We start from the raw sequence: 15,293 nt of genomic DNA on the forward strand, positions 1-15,293 counted from the left end.
ATATACAACCCTATTTTGTCTCAGGTGTCCCCCGTTTTCTCTTTGGTATCTTCCAGGATGTTATGTTTGCAAAGCTCTCACTGAGCTGTCACATTACAGCGGCTGGCCGGCCATGTGGGATGCGTCCCAAACTACATAATGCTCACTAAACACTATAAAGTCTAACTTCATTTGTTTGTAAGTGCATGATATATTGACACATCGGTTTGTATGATCGCATGAGGTTCTGGATGGTGGTCGAGTCCAGGCAAAGGATGGTGGTTGTATGTTGAGAAGAGCAGGTGTCAGACTGTTCACTACTCTGTAGACTCTGTGAATTTGAACTACTGCCCATGAGTGGAAAAAAATTAAATATTCATAATAAAGAAATGTTTAATAAATGTGTCCAACAGGTCAACAAACAAATTAATTAAAAAAATAGTATTACAATAAGTTTATATACACTACCAGTCAAAGGTTTGGACGCACCTTCTACTACATTGTTTTTCCTTCATTTCTATTATTTTTAGCATCATACATTGATAGTGAACACATCCAAACTGAAAGAATGTGTATGGTCTTATGTTGTAAACAAAAACATGTTAAATGACCCAGAATATGACATAGCAGAGCTGAAGATGTTGAGGTTTTCGTTGGGAGTAACGATGATGGACAGGATTAGAAATTAGTTTATTAGAGGGACAGTGCATGTAGGACGGGAGGGAGGGTGAGATTGAGATGGTTTGGACATGTGCAGAGGAGGGACATGGGGTATATCGGTAGGAGAATGCTGAGGATGGAGCTACCAGGAGGAAGGAAAAGAGGAAGACCAAGGAGGAGGTTTATGGATGTGGTGAAGGAAGACATGCAGGTAGTTGATTTAAAAGAAGCAGATGTAGAGGACAGAGTAGTATGGAGACGGATGATCTGCTGTGGTGACCACTAATGGGAACAGCTGAAAGAAGAAGAAGAAGAAGATGTTTTCTATTTTTAATTCTTCAAAGTAGCCCCTTTTTGCTTTCACTGCAGCTTAGCAAACTCTTGGTATTCTCTCAGTCAGCCTCAGGGGAAATGGTTTTCCAACATTGTTTGAGGAGTTCCCAGAGGTGTTGAGTGCTTGTTGGCTGCTTTTCCTTCACTCTAGATCTAGATTTTGATTGGGTGATTGTGGAGGTCAGGACATCTGATGCAGCACTCCATCACTCTCCTTTTAGAACAAATAGCCCTTATAGAAATTAGAAGTGTGTTTGGGGTCATTGTCCTGTAGGAAATTAACTGTTGGACTGTATTTTTGTGTTTTGTCTTCACTATTAATGTACAATGTTGAAAATAACAGAAATAAAGAAAACACACTAAAGGAGACTGTGTGTCCAAACTTTTTACTGGTACTGTAAATTGTATTTTGATGAAGAAATACTGTATAACAGTCCTGGCCAATCAGACATTATCATATTTTGCAGGAAAATGCTCCATTACAAAGATACCGATACTCCAGTCAAAACTTTTGACTGGTACTGTACATTGTATTTTGATAAAGAAACATAACAGTGCTGGCCAATCAGACCAAATAGTTATCCATGTAACAACATTTGCAATAAAGTCCAAAAATCTAAGGGTTTTTTAAATGAAAGGTGCTGCACTGCATCAAAAGAAGATGCCATTACACACTGATTCCTGTGATCTTGCCACGTCCGTTTTCCTCGTTAATACATATTTCACTAAATAATGTTTGCCTTAAACCAGTTGAATGGAAAACTCAAAAAGCTGTTAGTGCATGTTTTAATTATTTACAGCTTGTACTGTATGTGTAGCTGGCTGCCTTTTATGCTTAACAAAAATGCACCCTTGAAAACCTTGAAATTTACAGATTCTGACAGCCAGAGATGTGCGTCAGAATAGCTCAAGAATTCTGGAGGGCACACTTTGTCCTAAGCTGCTCCACCTAGATAACAAACAACTCAGTGGACAGAAACAGAGCGAGATAGTCAGTGCCTGAGCTGCAGTTCTTAACAAACTGGACTGTAGATAGAAAAAGGCTGTTTGTTTAATCATGTCACTCTCTCTCTCTCTCTCTCTCTCTCTCTCTCTCTCTCTCTCTCTATCTATCTATCTATCTATCTATCTATCTATCTTTTTTTCTCTGATGCTTTCTCACATACAGCATACACACATCCCTGCTATGTTCGGATACAGAAAACAATTAGTGTTCCAATCATCTCAGAAAAACCTCAGTAATAGTTGTACATCAGAAAAAAAACCTAATCCCAGTTTAACACAGAACAAAATATAGTAGAGGAACATAACTGTTGGAAGAGCCCTCAAAAGCCTGTGAGACGAATTAGAACTGCAATAAAACTATGACCCCATGCCTTCTCTTGAAACCACGCCTGTCTTATTAGTTGACATTTAAAAGAAAAAAGGAACCGTGTAGCTCTGCTTCAGCCTGGGCGGATCTCATTTCTGCACTGGAAAAATGTCAAAAAGAAGCTTAAATAAGTAAGGGGTAAGGAAATCCATCCAGGTTCATTGTCTGTTAATAATGCAAATCACAATGTTGCAAGCTGCATTGTCAACTATGGTAATACATACTACTATGTAAATACATAATACATATCACTAATAATTATGAAGTGTGTCTTTAAATGGAGCCACAAATCTATCCAGTGGAAGTTATTGATATGCATACGTTTTTGACTGATGAAATTATAACAGTTTTAAAATTAAACTAATGTTTGGTCTCCACTTTAGGCGTATAATGTAACAGCAAGGTCTTGGTCTCAAAAGACGTGTGCAAACACGTAGTCTGGGGATTAGGCAGTTCACAGACTAGATCCAGTGCACATTAACATGAAAATCAGTCAGCACACGGAACTCCAGTCAACTTAGTAAATAGGTTACCTGAAGCTTTATTTGTAAAACACTCCAGCTGCTAAAAATTTTTTTTTTTTCATTTTAAATATATTTATCAGTTTTGTTTTTTGTTTTTTTTTTTTAAAGTAAAGGCCTGTTATGTAAATTATGATAAGATTTTTTGGGGGGTGGATCTAAATTTATTCTTTATTCTTATTTTATTTTGTTCATTTATTTGTTTATTCGCTTAATAGTGTGAATTAAACATAATTAAATATAAAATCTTTAATTAAATTATATACATTTTGTTTTTACATAAAATATAATGTGAAAATTAAACATACATTAAGGCAATAAAAAATAAAGAAATAAAAATACATTAAAAAAGTATCAGCTCTAAATACATGATGTAACAATTATTCAAACATTTATTTTGATAATATTAAAATATATACTTTAAAAATATTTAATCAATTAGATGGGGACATTTTCTGAAGAAAATGTGAGTGGTCTTTGACGGTGCAGATAGTCATCACCGGATGTGCTCTCTGTTGAGTTGAGTGTGTGGATACGTCACATGTCCATGTTTGTCAATGTTTTGTGAGGGTGCAGGTTTAATGACCTCAAGCAACATTACCCACCAATCAACTCTCCCAAAAAAAATTTTTGTTTTTGAAAATTCTCAATATAAGCATTCTGCATTTCCGTGATTTAGTTTAGGAGTGTTAAAATGAGTGTGGATAAAAAGCTTACAGGATATATTAGAAAAGTGACATTCAGCTTTCTTATCTTTAAAGTAGAAGTAACAAAAAAAATTGAAAATAAATTGAATCTTCTTTTAATATTATAGTAAAAACACAACAAAAGAATAGTTTTTTTCATGTTCTGTTTATTTATTTTATTTTCCTGCATTTCATTTTTTAGCTCTCTGTAGTGTCTTGATGAAAAAAAAAAATTAACAGTGCTGGCCAATCAGCCATAGCCATATTTTGCAGGAATAACAGAGCTTCCTGTACTCCAAGCAGCATTTAAAATTATGTTAAGCAATGCAACATCTTCATATTTAGGGATGCTGTAGCTCATCGGTAAGGCTTCTCTCTGGTAACAATAATTATATTGTTATTTTATCTGCCATTATTGGCCCCCTGAGCAAGGCCCTTAGCACTCCATGCTCCACGGGCACTGTTTAATGGCGAGCTAAAGGCCTTTCTCAGGGGGCCAGTAATATCAGCTAAAATAACAATATAACAATAATAATTATTATTATTATTACAATAGAACATGTAAAATAACGTTCTATGTGAAGAAATAGTTTCACTGTGTATATATATATATATATATATATATATATATATATATATATATATATATATATATATATATATATATATAAACCTCTTACGTCACAGGTCGGGGCGGGTCCTACGAGATCACATGACACTCCCCGCCAATCAACTCTCAGTACATTTCAATTTTTTTCGCTCTATGACATTCTCAACATAACCACTAGGAGGCGGTAGATCTCGCGCGTTGTGCGTTGCTAGGATACACAGACACACTGTAGGTGAGTCTGAGTGTTTTCAGAAAGTGTGACATTGCTTTCCTTACTTTATGATGGAACTGCAAGAAAATAAAACGCCACAACCTGAACCTGAAGAGCTTTTGGAAGAAAAAAATGAGGTTGAAGAATCAGTCGAAGCTGAAAATCCTGAGGACAGAATCAAGGCTCGTCGAAATCGGATGGCTGCACGGGCCCAGGCCAAGAAACGGTGAGTGTATCTGTAACTGTAGAGGCAACCTGCACTACATTACTGCTATTTGTGAGGCAGTTCTGGGGGTTTCAAAGGTTTTGCAGGACAGTAAACCATTTATCTGTAAAGAGAAAAATTAGATTTTATTTTATAAACTCCCAATATGACATTTACGGCATTTAGCAGATGCCCTTATCCAGAACGATATAAAACTGAGCAGTTGATGGTTAAGGGCCTTGCTCAAGGGCCCAGCAGTGGCAGATTGATGGTGCTAGGACTTAAACATGTGATCTTCCAAACCAGAGTCCAATAATCGCTGAGCAACCATTTAACTTAAGTGTTTAAAAACATTTGGAATGACTTCCTGAAACACTTAAACTATCACTTTTCCCCTTGTTTGTTTTACTTTGTTTATTTTTGTTAATTAAGGCTAATGGTATCTTAAGTTTGTAATCTAGCGAACCAGTGTTGATTTGTTCATTGATAGAGACTCATTTGTACGTCTGCTAAATGCCATAAATGTATTCAGATGTGTGCAGTAATAATAATGTGTGCTGTTCATTGATGCTTTTTACTTCTGAACTGTTCACATTTGGTCTAAATTGACATGATTTTAAGAGACTCCACTGTTTTTTTGGGATTCGGCCTATTTATTTCAAGTGGAACAATTGAACAGGATAAATATAAGAACTGGGATTGTACATATTATTTGAAAAATTGTTGTACATCCAGATACATATAGGATTTTTTTAAGTGTGTGATTTTGAAATCAAACATTTGAATCATTATGGTGATTTTAGATTTGCATATAAGACTATAGAAGTGAATTTCCTTATTTTGAGCTTTCCCCTCTTTCAGCGGGAGTGCATTTGTTTGATTCTTGCCCATTTGATCGGGTTATTTCTTATTTCTTAATTAGAAGCCTTAGGCTTGGCCATTCTTTTGTCCTGGAGTGTATGAAAGTCAATATGAACATATATGACCATACACCTGAACTTGAGTCTTGACTTGACATGACTTGAATGATCTCTATATGTAGTTCCCCTTTCAATCCTTTGCCACAAAGTTCAAGGTGTATGATATATTGTAAGATAATAAGATTTCCCTTCACTGGAAGAAGCCCAAGAGAACTTGCCCAAACCTGCACTCAATATGGTTGAACTCAATATAGTGGAACTCAACTTGTCTGCATCTCAAACCAAATGAACACCTTTGGGATGAACTGAAAAGTTGACTGCACCCCAGGCCTTCCTACCAGACATTAATCCCCAACTACTGCTCTTGTGAATGAATTTCAAATCCACACACTCCATACGCCAAAATCTAGTAGGAATCCTTCCCAGAGTAGTGAAGGTTATTTTTAACAGGAATGGAGGGAAGTAAGTTTATATTATTGCACTAGGTTTTAGAAAAGAGATTTGAAAAGCATATACGATGGGTGTCCAAATACATTTGGATGTCAGATGTGCAATAATTTCTTTAGGCTTAGCTCTCTAAATCCCTCCTCGTTTGTTTTGTTGCCATGAGTGAGTTATTAATGCACACTATCATGCTTGTCGTAGGCTATGTTACACTGCTGAACCTCATTGTCCTCACAGCTGGTTATGGCCATAAGATCAGCCCAATAAAATGCAACTTTGATCATTTTGAGTTGTTTTTTTTACCAATTAATATATAAAAAAATATATAAATTATACAAATTCAAGGACCATCTGACCCCAGTCTGAGAACCATTGCTCTAACCATTGATCTCTTGTGTATTGTTCTTTAATGGAAACCTAAAGGCAGGAGCTTGGAGAAGACATCCAGGAGAAGGAAAAAACTAAAGAGCCAGATTGGCCGAGCCAGAGACAAATTGATCAAAGCGAAAGAGTAAGTTGAGTTTGTTGAATCACAATGTTTAATGATAACGCTGCTTTGCTGTGTACTATTTATCCATTTTGAGTATATAATAAGCAATTTTTAGCTCCATTATGTTAATTAACTGATCTGCCCTTGTTGCAGCACATGACTAAACTGAAAGAAGAGAGTTCAGAGCTGGTGAACAACATTTTGGTGGCAGGTGATGCCAAGGAGTCGAAGAGGAGATTAGAAATCAGAGAAGCGAGCAGACTAAGGTGCCAACCCTTCCCCTCTTTCTTTCTCCTCTCTCTCTCTCTCTCTCTCTCTCTCTCCCTCTCTCTCTTTTATATATTTTTATAAAGTTAGAAATCCTTTTTATGTACTATACAGAAAAAACTATTCCAAAATTATAAACACCACCTTACAGCACACATTTAGGAAAATAAATACTAAATTATTTGACTTTTGGTTTCATCTATAATATTTCCTACTAACGCATATTTTTCTACCAAGATTGTAAACCTTGCGTTATGTGGCTTCAATCACACTGATTTATTGCAGTTCACATCCGCACATTGCTTTTTGACTCTTTATGAGTTAAGCATCAACAGGATTTTAGCTGGGCTGAGTAGGCATCTGGTATTAGTTAAATAGAAGCTGTTTTTGGTTGAGGTATGTGTAGGCTAGGTTGTGTAGCCATATTGCAGTGGCCAGACATTACTACAGAAACCTTGACAATCAGATACAAGTATCAGTATAGTGTTATTAGTGTCACAAGGTAAAAGACGCAAACTATGAATGTATTTATGTAGCAAATGTTTATAAAATACTCTGAAAACATGGGATTTTATATGAGTTTGTAATCCAAAATGTAAAATAATTTCACAAAATGCAAACATAAGCTGTTGCTGAAGATACCATTGCTGCCCCACACTTCCAGGTTCTCGAGGTTTGATCCTACGCTTGGGTTGTATTTGGCGCATATCTTTTGACATTTTTTAACCAGTCTTTGGACACAAATAGGGCAAAAGAAATCTGTTTCTTATTCCTACCTTGTTTCGAAAAATATGCTGGATATTCTTGGACAGATTGGAGAAGCTGGAAAATGAAGCAAAGTCAAGCACAGAGAGGCTGGAAAAGATAATGAACAAGTGGACTGAGGCCAAGACGAAAAAGTTCCATCAGGAGCTGAGAGACGATTTGAATAAACAGCAAGAACTCTGTTGGCAAATCATTGAAGACAAGAACAAGCTCATCACTGAACTGCAGCAGGTACACACACACACACACACACACACACACACACACACACACACACACACACACATAATCACTCAATAGATTTTTCCACTTTTCTGTGCAGGAGCTAAAAGGAAGAGATGATCGCTTTGTCAAAGATCGCAAGAGGGAGGCAGAAGAAGTGGATCTTCTGATTGAACGAATGCAGGAGCAGATATCAGTGATGAAGAAAAACTGTAGAAAAGAGCTGGATGCAATAGAGGTGTGGTGCAACCCTGTTTTTATATTGCTTAGCTATATTTATTATATACAGTGCATTCTGGAAGTATTCAGATCCCCTTGATTATATTGCACCCTTCATTCTAAAATGCTATAAATGGTTGTTTTTCACATCAGTCTACACTAAATGCAACATAATGACACTGGCATAGGTATTTGGACACTTAGCTAGGACTCTTTGAATCTAGCTCAAGTTCAATTTATAAGAACTCTCTTCACTGTAATTGGAGTCGACATGTCACAAATTCAATACATTTGTAAAGAAACATACCTGTCTACATAAGGTCTAACAGCTGTAAATTCATCTACGAGCCAGAGATAGGATTGTGTTGAGTCACAGCTCTGGGGAAGGCTACAAAGAATCTTCTCTGTTGAAGGTTCCCAAGAGCACCATGACCTCCATAATTCTGAAATAGAAGAAGTTTCTCTATTTCTCAAGCAGGCGTCCGGTCCAAACTGAGCAATCATGGAAGAAAGGCCTTGGTACGACAGGTGATCAAGAACCTGACGAACCCTCTGGTTGAGTTGTGCAAATGGATGAAATATACAGAAACATCTCCTCAGTGCAAGGCACATTAAAGCCTGCTTAGGATTTGCAACATACATTCAAGGGATCTGGATACTTTCTATGGTTTATAACTACTAATAATGGTTTATAAGTCCATGAAAATTGACATTATGGAGTTTATAGATACATGTTATATATTTATATTTATACCACTTTGGGTTTTGCTAAATTTATATAACATAGATTGAAATTAAAATGGATTATACTGACATTTTTGGCCATAAGTTTACACACAATAACCCATAATGACAAAGCAAAAACAAGATTTTAGGAATTTTAGATCTCATGTAGATATGGCATACTTACTATCTAGGAGTACCTTTGGCAGCCACGTTAGCTCCGCATCTTCGAGTCTCTATTGCAAACATCATTTTGATTATGCTTTGTTTTCTGTTTGGGTTACAGAGCTCGTTCAGTGAGGAGTGGAGGGATTTGTTCACAACCAACAAGAACGAATGGCAGCAGCAGAGGCAGAAAAGAAATAACAAAGAGGTAGAAACAATTTTTTATTTATTTTGCATTTAATGTGTTTGTTTGTTTGTGTGTAGTACATCATTGCCTGATATTTCTGTTTTAGACAGCTGTAAATCATAGCTCTGTGTTTGTTTTGTGAGCAGCTGGAGTTCTTCCTGGAGACAATGAAAATGTTGGAGGAACAGGAAGCCATACTGGATCGCCTGAGAACAGAGAGCGCAGAGGAGCTCAACAAGATCAAAATCAAACTAGAGACTCGTGTAGAGGTAAATTGTATTCCACTGATACACATATAGCCCTGAATTTCTTACTGATTTTAAATTAATTGTTTGCTGCAACAAACTGGATTTAGGAGTCTACAAAGGCTTTTTTGCTACAGAAGAGATTGACTTTGAGTTATGATCCTGCACTGAGAATTCTTTAAATAGTAACAGCTGCTTTTCTCAATAAAACTGGGAAAAATATAATATGCAAACTGTATTAAATCTTATTTTTAACTCCAGAATCGAATAAGCTTTAGTTTTTTTTTAGTTGAATAAAATGGATGCATAATAAATTGCTGGTTCTGGATCCAAAAATCAGACCGGACATGTTCGAGGATGTTATGAAATCTCTGAAATACACATACTTGTGATAATACGCATCACAATAACTGAATTCTGTAATAATGTGCCAGATTTTGAAACCAATACAACTACAGCCATTTTTCTGCCTATAAAATATTGCTACTAATGCTGATTATTTTCTCAAAAACTGGATTTTATAATATTAATGTTGTTGTCATTTTATAAAAGCTGCATTGCTAGAAGCAGAAAAACATTCTTCCATGGTACCCAAGGTTAACTAAACCTTTTAGAATGAACAAAAATTGTCCACAAAATTTGTGAATCTCTTTTCAGTAATGATAAACATAACATCAACACTCAGAAATCAATATCTTTCTATGTGTTTGTCTTCATAAAAAGCACCTAGAACAAGACCTGCAGGCAAGAAAGGCTACATACCAGCTTAATCAGGAGAAGCTCGAGCATAACATACAAATGCTGAAGAAATATGGAGATGATCATATCATCGGTAGATCTCAGCAAATAAAGAAGATCACCAGGTACTATTAAAATCTCAAATGAGCCACTTTCTAAAGTCCAACTGAGACTTACTCTCGCAATTATTTACATAGCAGCGATAACCATTTTACCACCTAAGCCTGTCAGCTGCACTGTATACATTTATTTATGTGTAATGAAATGTAAGTTCATTATACCAAATGGAGATTCTCTTCAAGCAGGATTATCAGAATGAAAAGATGCAGTAGGCTCAGGCTTCAGGTGTGTCAGTGTTTACTTTGAAAGTTTGATAGTGTTTGTGTGACTCAGATAGCAGGTTTGATCCTGCAAAAAATAAACTGGAAAAGAAATGGATTTTTAATAGCTACAGAATGTACTTAAATTAGTAATTGTTAATCAGTTCAAATATTCTTTTGTATTTGACCACTTCATTGGGCAGATCATTTCTAATTGGGCACTCTTTTTTTTTCCAAGGCCTATCCATTGTGAAGTACAGTAACCCCCCGCTTTACTGCAGAATTTTTTTATTGCAGAATTGGATTTACCACATAAATAATTAGTTTAGCTGATTTTCCCTCGCGGATAGCACGGTAGAACAAAAAAGAGTTGTTTTTATGGAGTTTTATGTTGAAATAATAACGTATTAATAAAAATAAATTATTAATTATAAAATGAAGTCAAATGTAAATAGAGTTTGTCGGGGTGGCGTCCTTTATCAAGGTTTTTCGTTTAGCAGTTTTGGAACATAACCGGCATGATAAAAGGGGATTACTGTACTGTTTACATTGGGCTTCCTTTATTACAGAATGCAGGATATGTGCAACAAACTGAAGAAAAAATGTGCCGTTCAGGACCAGCAGTTTGGTGAAGATATCAAGTCATGGACTAATAAGTACAAGTACCTCATCCAGCAGTATGAAGATTTTCAGAAGAGGATCAGGTGAACAGTAACATCCATATACACATAGCATACATGATAAACACTAATCACATACAGTTTAATCTGTAATTGTCAGATTAATACTCTACAAAGTAGAATACTGCACTATGTACTATACAATATGGGTCCTCAACCACCGCTGCATTTTATTAAGAATACTCAAAATAAATTATTCTGTTTCTGGCTCTCATAATTGATATGCTGCTTTGTTTTGCAAATTTAATTGTTATAATTCTATCATTATTGGCAAATAGATTTTCTTATTATTATTCTATTTATTAGGCCAGTTGTTAAATACACTTCATTGCATTTTGTTCACTGCATGGTGCATGTGACAAATAAAATTTGAATGTAATACTGATCCCTTTCCGTGTGTTTGTGTATACACATGAAGGCACTTTACGGCAGTCAATACCAAGCGTTACAAGGAGGTTTGGAGGATGAATGAAGATGAGGCCAAAGAATTGGCGTGCAAGGCTGTGGATACGGACCGTGTTATTTATGAACAGGTGTTGGGTCTGCCCTGGAGTCCCCCACCACTGCCCTTCATGGTTCATTTAAAATCCAACCAGCCACTTCGAACAGCACAGCAAGTGGCCACACAAGTTCTGGAAGAGAAGGACGAGACACAGGATCTGACAGAGCAAGAGAAAAGTACGCAGGAGGACTCCAGCGTTCTGGATAGCATCGTAGACGGGGTGGATCATAAAACTGTAAAAAAGCTGCTGGAGCTTCTGTGTGATGAAACGGTTGGTACCATGTCTATTTTTGACTATCTATCCTCATCTTTGGTACCATCTTTGTGGATCGGTGGTATTTCTTATTTTAAAAAAAAGTAAGTGTCCGTTAGTTATTCGATAGAGGCCGATCGGATGTGACATTCACAAAGTAAAACTGGGCATCTTTTACAGGCCACATTACCATACAGTGTAATTTTTAAAACAAGAAAGACTAACTCAATTACGCATATATTTTACAGTAAGAGATTATATAATCAATAATACATAACATGAAAAAAGGACATTTTAACAAGTGCATGATATGGCATTTATTGTAAACAAAAAACTTCTTCTTTCTGTGGAGTTTCACATGTTCCGATTTTCCAAGGTGCTCTCCAGGTTCTTCCCACTTCCTAAAAAGAAACATTCCAGTAGCTGAAATTGGCATTCTAAATGTCCCCTAGATGTACATGTAGGTGTGCATGGTGTCCTGAGATTGACTGGCATCGCATCTAGTTTGTTCCCAAGAGAGACTCCTGATCCACCATGATGTTGACCAGGATTTTGAAAAATAATTATATAATGAATGAACATTCATTCTTTAGAAAGAAGTCTACTATGTTCAACAATGTTGGAATATAACTGATCCAGACACATTTTCGTAAACGTTATTTTTTTAAATGTATTCATGCTTCTAATATAAGGGTTTATAGACTTTGTTTTGCACTAAACAGATACTGCCCTAGTGTTACACCCCAAATGTGTATTCTGTTATTGATTTCTGTGGTGAATAAGTTATACATGGTCTGGAGGTCTAACATGGTCTAACATTTCTTTTTACCAATTTTTTTTTTTATGTTTTAGGGTTTTTTTATAGAAAGTAAGTTACACACGCTACTCTCGTCCTTGAAGAAAAATGAACAGACTACTTTAAAGCTTGACTGTATCTTTTATGTGAGTATTTTTATATAACTTTTCACTATATCAGCTGTTTTTAACTGCTAAGATTAGTACTAATAGTATAATGATGTTATTCTATGAATATAAATATATCTTGTGCGATTGATTGCAGGCCATGGGGATTGAAAATGAAGAGGATATAAACAAAATGATCAAGTTCTTCCTTAAATACAAAGAGCAGCAAAAAGAGAAGGTGAAGTTAAGAGAAACTTTGTGGGTTATTCTGGTGTAATTCTAATGTCATTCTGAGATCTGTTTACTTGTCATACCAACTGGCTGACTTGGGTTTGTGTGTCTAGACGAATATATCAGTGAATGATCAGGCAGAGGAGGAGACAAATCTTATCGACCCGAATGATCTTCTAAGAGCTCTTCGAGCCTTCACTGCCCAGTTCTATAAGGCCAGGTCTGTGTGTGTGTGTGTGTGTGTGTGAGACAGTGACATTTATGGAATACACAAGTGTTTTCTAGCTTAATCTTATTCACTGTAAAGGTACAGGCAAGAAGTTCCACACATGTTCTATTTATAAGCAGAAAATCTTCGCAATCCAAACTTACACAAAACAGCTGCAACTCAGTTAATAGAGTTGCCAGATTACTCCCTTTGTGATATTCTGCACGTTCACCTTGTATCCACAGTCTGAAATCTAGTAGAACAGTTTTAGCAAATAACAAAAAGCACATGCATATATCATAGTCCATATAAGATCCCATCCATTAGCACTACTACTACTTCTAATAATCATAATAATAATAATAATAATAACTATTATATTGTTATTCACGAGAAAACAATTCACCTGCTCTTTTATTACAGGGAAAAATGCTGTAATTTTTGTTTGTGATAATCACACATTAGCTACAGTAGTAGTATATAGAGAGGTTGAAAAACACTTGGGCATTTATTTAATTTCTTTTTTTTCCCCCAACAGAGAACTTCCTCAATACGAGGGCAGTGCTCTAGTGCTGGGGAGGATGAGTGACTCTGCGGTCGAAAGTTACTGGGAGAGCATAGCTAATATCATCCCTGTGTCCAAGCTCAAAGTTTGGAGGGCGCTGGAGTCAGGTCTTACGAAGTACCAGTGAGTATGAGCATGTGTATAACCACACATAATAACGAATCCTTTACACATATCATTTTCTCAGTGATATCCCACTAAATCAAGAAATTACTCCACATTTTTTTTCACCTTATTCTGTATGTTCATCCACCATTTTTTTTGTTCTTACCAGCTATACGTTGTGTATAATGTTATTTCTTTCTCAGTACTGAGCTGACTGAGAGGGCCGAGCTTCTGACTGAAACACAGCAAATCAAACAACAAAACTCAGAGCTCCGCATGCTTCTGCACACATATCAAAGCTCAAAGGTGTGTGTGTGTGTGTGTGTGTGTGTATGCAAGTTTGACATATTTTATGGTCTGTTCTCCTTTGGTATTGAATCAACTCACATTGTGTCTTGTGATAGGTCAATGCTGAGCTGATGATTCCGCCCAACCAGTTGATGCAGTGATGAAGTTGCTTCTCCATCACTGACGCTGAAGTAGACAAATCGAATTTGTCACATTACAACTGGCACTGGTTACAATTGTCCAGATTCTTCAAGTGTGTGAATCAATGAAACGAGAACAACACGTGTGCTCAATAAAGTGTCTAGTGTAAAATGTATTTGAGTGCATAGTGTAAAGCGTAAAAAACACTATTTACAAATGATTTCCGATGCCCCAAGTCCCTGTCAAGTCACAATTAATGTAAGAAGCATATTTAAAAACGACTGTTGTCCAAAGTGCTGGTTTTACTGGGAGCAGCTCTGATTGTAAAGTCTAATAGCAGCAGGGAGAAAAGACCTTCGTTATCACTCCTTTAGACACTTAGGATGTACAAGTCTGTCACTGAAGGAGCTGCTCAGAGATTAAACTGTTTCATACAGTGGGAAAGAGTCATTCTCCAGCAATGATGATAGCTTTGCTAACCTCCTCTTGTCTTCCACTGCCTATACTGTGTTCAGGGGCATCCCCAGGACTGAGCTGGCATTTCTGATTAATGGATTTGTCCAGTCTTTTCCTTTCTGAAGTAGAGAAGCTACTGAACCCAGCAGACCATTCCATAAAAGATGGCTGAGGCCACCACAGAGTCAAAAATGGACATCAGCAGAAAGAGTCTGCTCTGTCTTTTCTTATAAATTGCATCCGTGTTATCTGTCTAGACCAGTTTTCTTCTAGATGAAATTACATTACATTTAACAAGATGTCCAACACAAGGATGAAGTAAAAACAGGACATGTGACACATGTGGAAATAGTTACACACTATCAATAAATAAACATGTGGTGATGCTATAATATAGTTTTACAGTCATTTTGGATAAACACATGTTGACTTAAATTTAAATATTGTCTTATAAAAAAATTAAAAAACCAATGGCAGATTATAATCAAATATTATTGGGTGAGCACCATTTATTAATGTATATACTTTCATTTATGTACATCAGCATTTTAACATTTAACATCAATCAGCCAAAGACAAGAATTAGAAGAAAAGAATGTGGGATTCTGAATATGTCTCTTCTGTAGTTCTTTAACATCCTGTTCTTTGTTTGGCAGGTGTACATAAAGTACTTTCCCCA

At 36.2% G+C, this 15,293-nt stretch overlaps 1 protein-coding gene across 1 annotated transcript; it reads left to right on the plus strand.

Moving 5' to 3' along the window:
- The first annotated feature begins 4,340 nt into the window (after positions 1-4,340).
- Positions 4,341-14,331, plus strand: drc1 (dynein regulatory complex subunit 1 homolog (Chlamydomonas)). The gene is made up of 16 exons (XM_046845678.1): positions 4,341-4,598; positions 6,365-6,452; positions 6,585-6,697; positions 7,511-7,694; positions 7,786-7,923; positions 8,914-9,000; positions 9,126-9,248; positions 9,948-10,087; positions 10,852-10,986; positions 11,381-11,735; positions 12,570-12,659; positions 12,778-12,858; positions 12,965-13,071; positions 13,598-13,747; positions 13,933-14,035; positions 14,134-14,331. The coding sequence occupies exons 1-16, from the start codon at positions 4,441-4,443 to the stop codon at positions 14,176-14,178; spliced, it is 2,097 nt and encodes a 698-aa protein (XP_046701634.1). The 5' UTR covers positions 4,341-4,440; the 3' UTR covers positions 14,179-14,331.
- The last annotated feature ends 962 nt before the right edge of the window (positions 14,332-15,293 follow it).

The sequence above is a fragment of the Silurus meridionalis genome, chromosome 3 (genome assembly GCF_014805685.1).
Source record: "Silurus meridionalis isolate SWU-2019-XX chromosome 3, ASM1480568v1, whole genome shotgun sequence".
In the NCBI taxonomy this organism is placed as follows: domain Eukaryota; kingdom Metazoa; phylum Chordata; class Actinopteri; order Siluriformes; family Siluridae; genus Silurus; species Silurus meridionalis.

Excerpts from the sequence above, each read along its gene's own strand:
- drc1 (XM_046845678.1), top strand. The coding sequence starts at position 4,441 with ATGATGGAACTGCAAGAAAATAAAACGCCACAACCTGAACCTGAAGAG. Across the intron at positions 6,453-6,584 it reads AAATTGATCAAAGCGAAAGA|CACATGACTAAACTGAAAGA; the intron begins GTAAGTTGAGTT and ends CCCTTGTTGCAG. Across the intron at positions 6,698-7,510 it reads AGAGAAGCGAGCAGACTAAG|ATTGGAGAAGCTGGAAAATG; the intron begins GTGCCAACCCTT and ends ATTCTTGGACAG.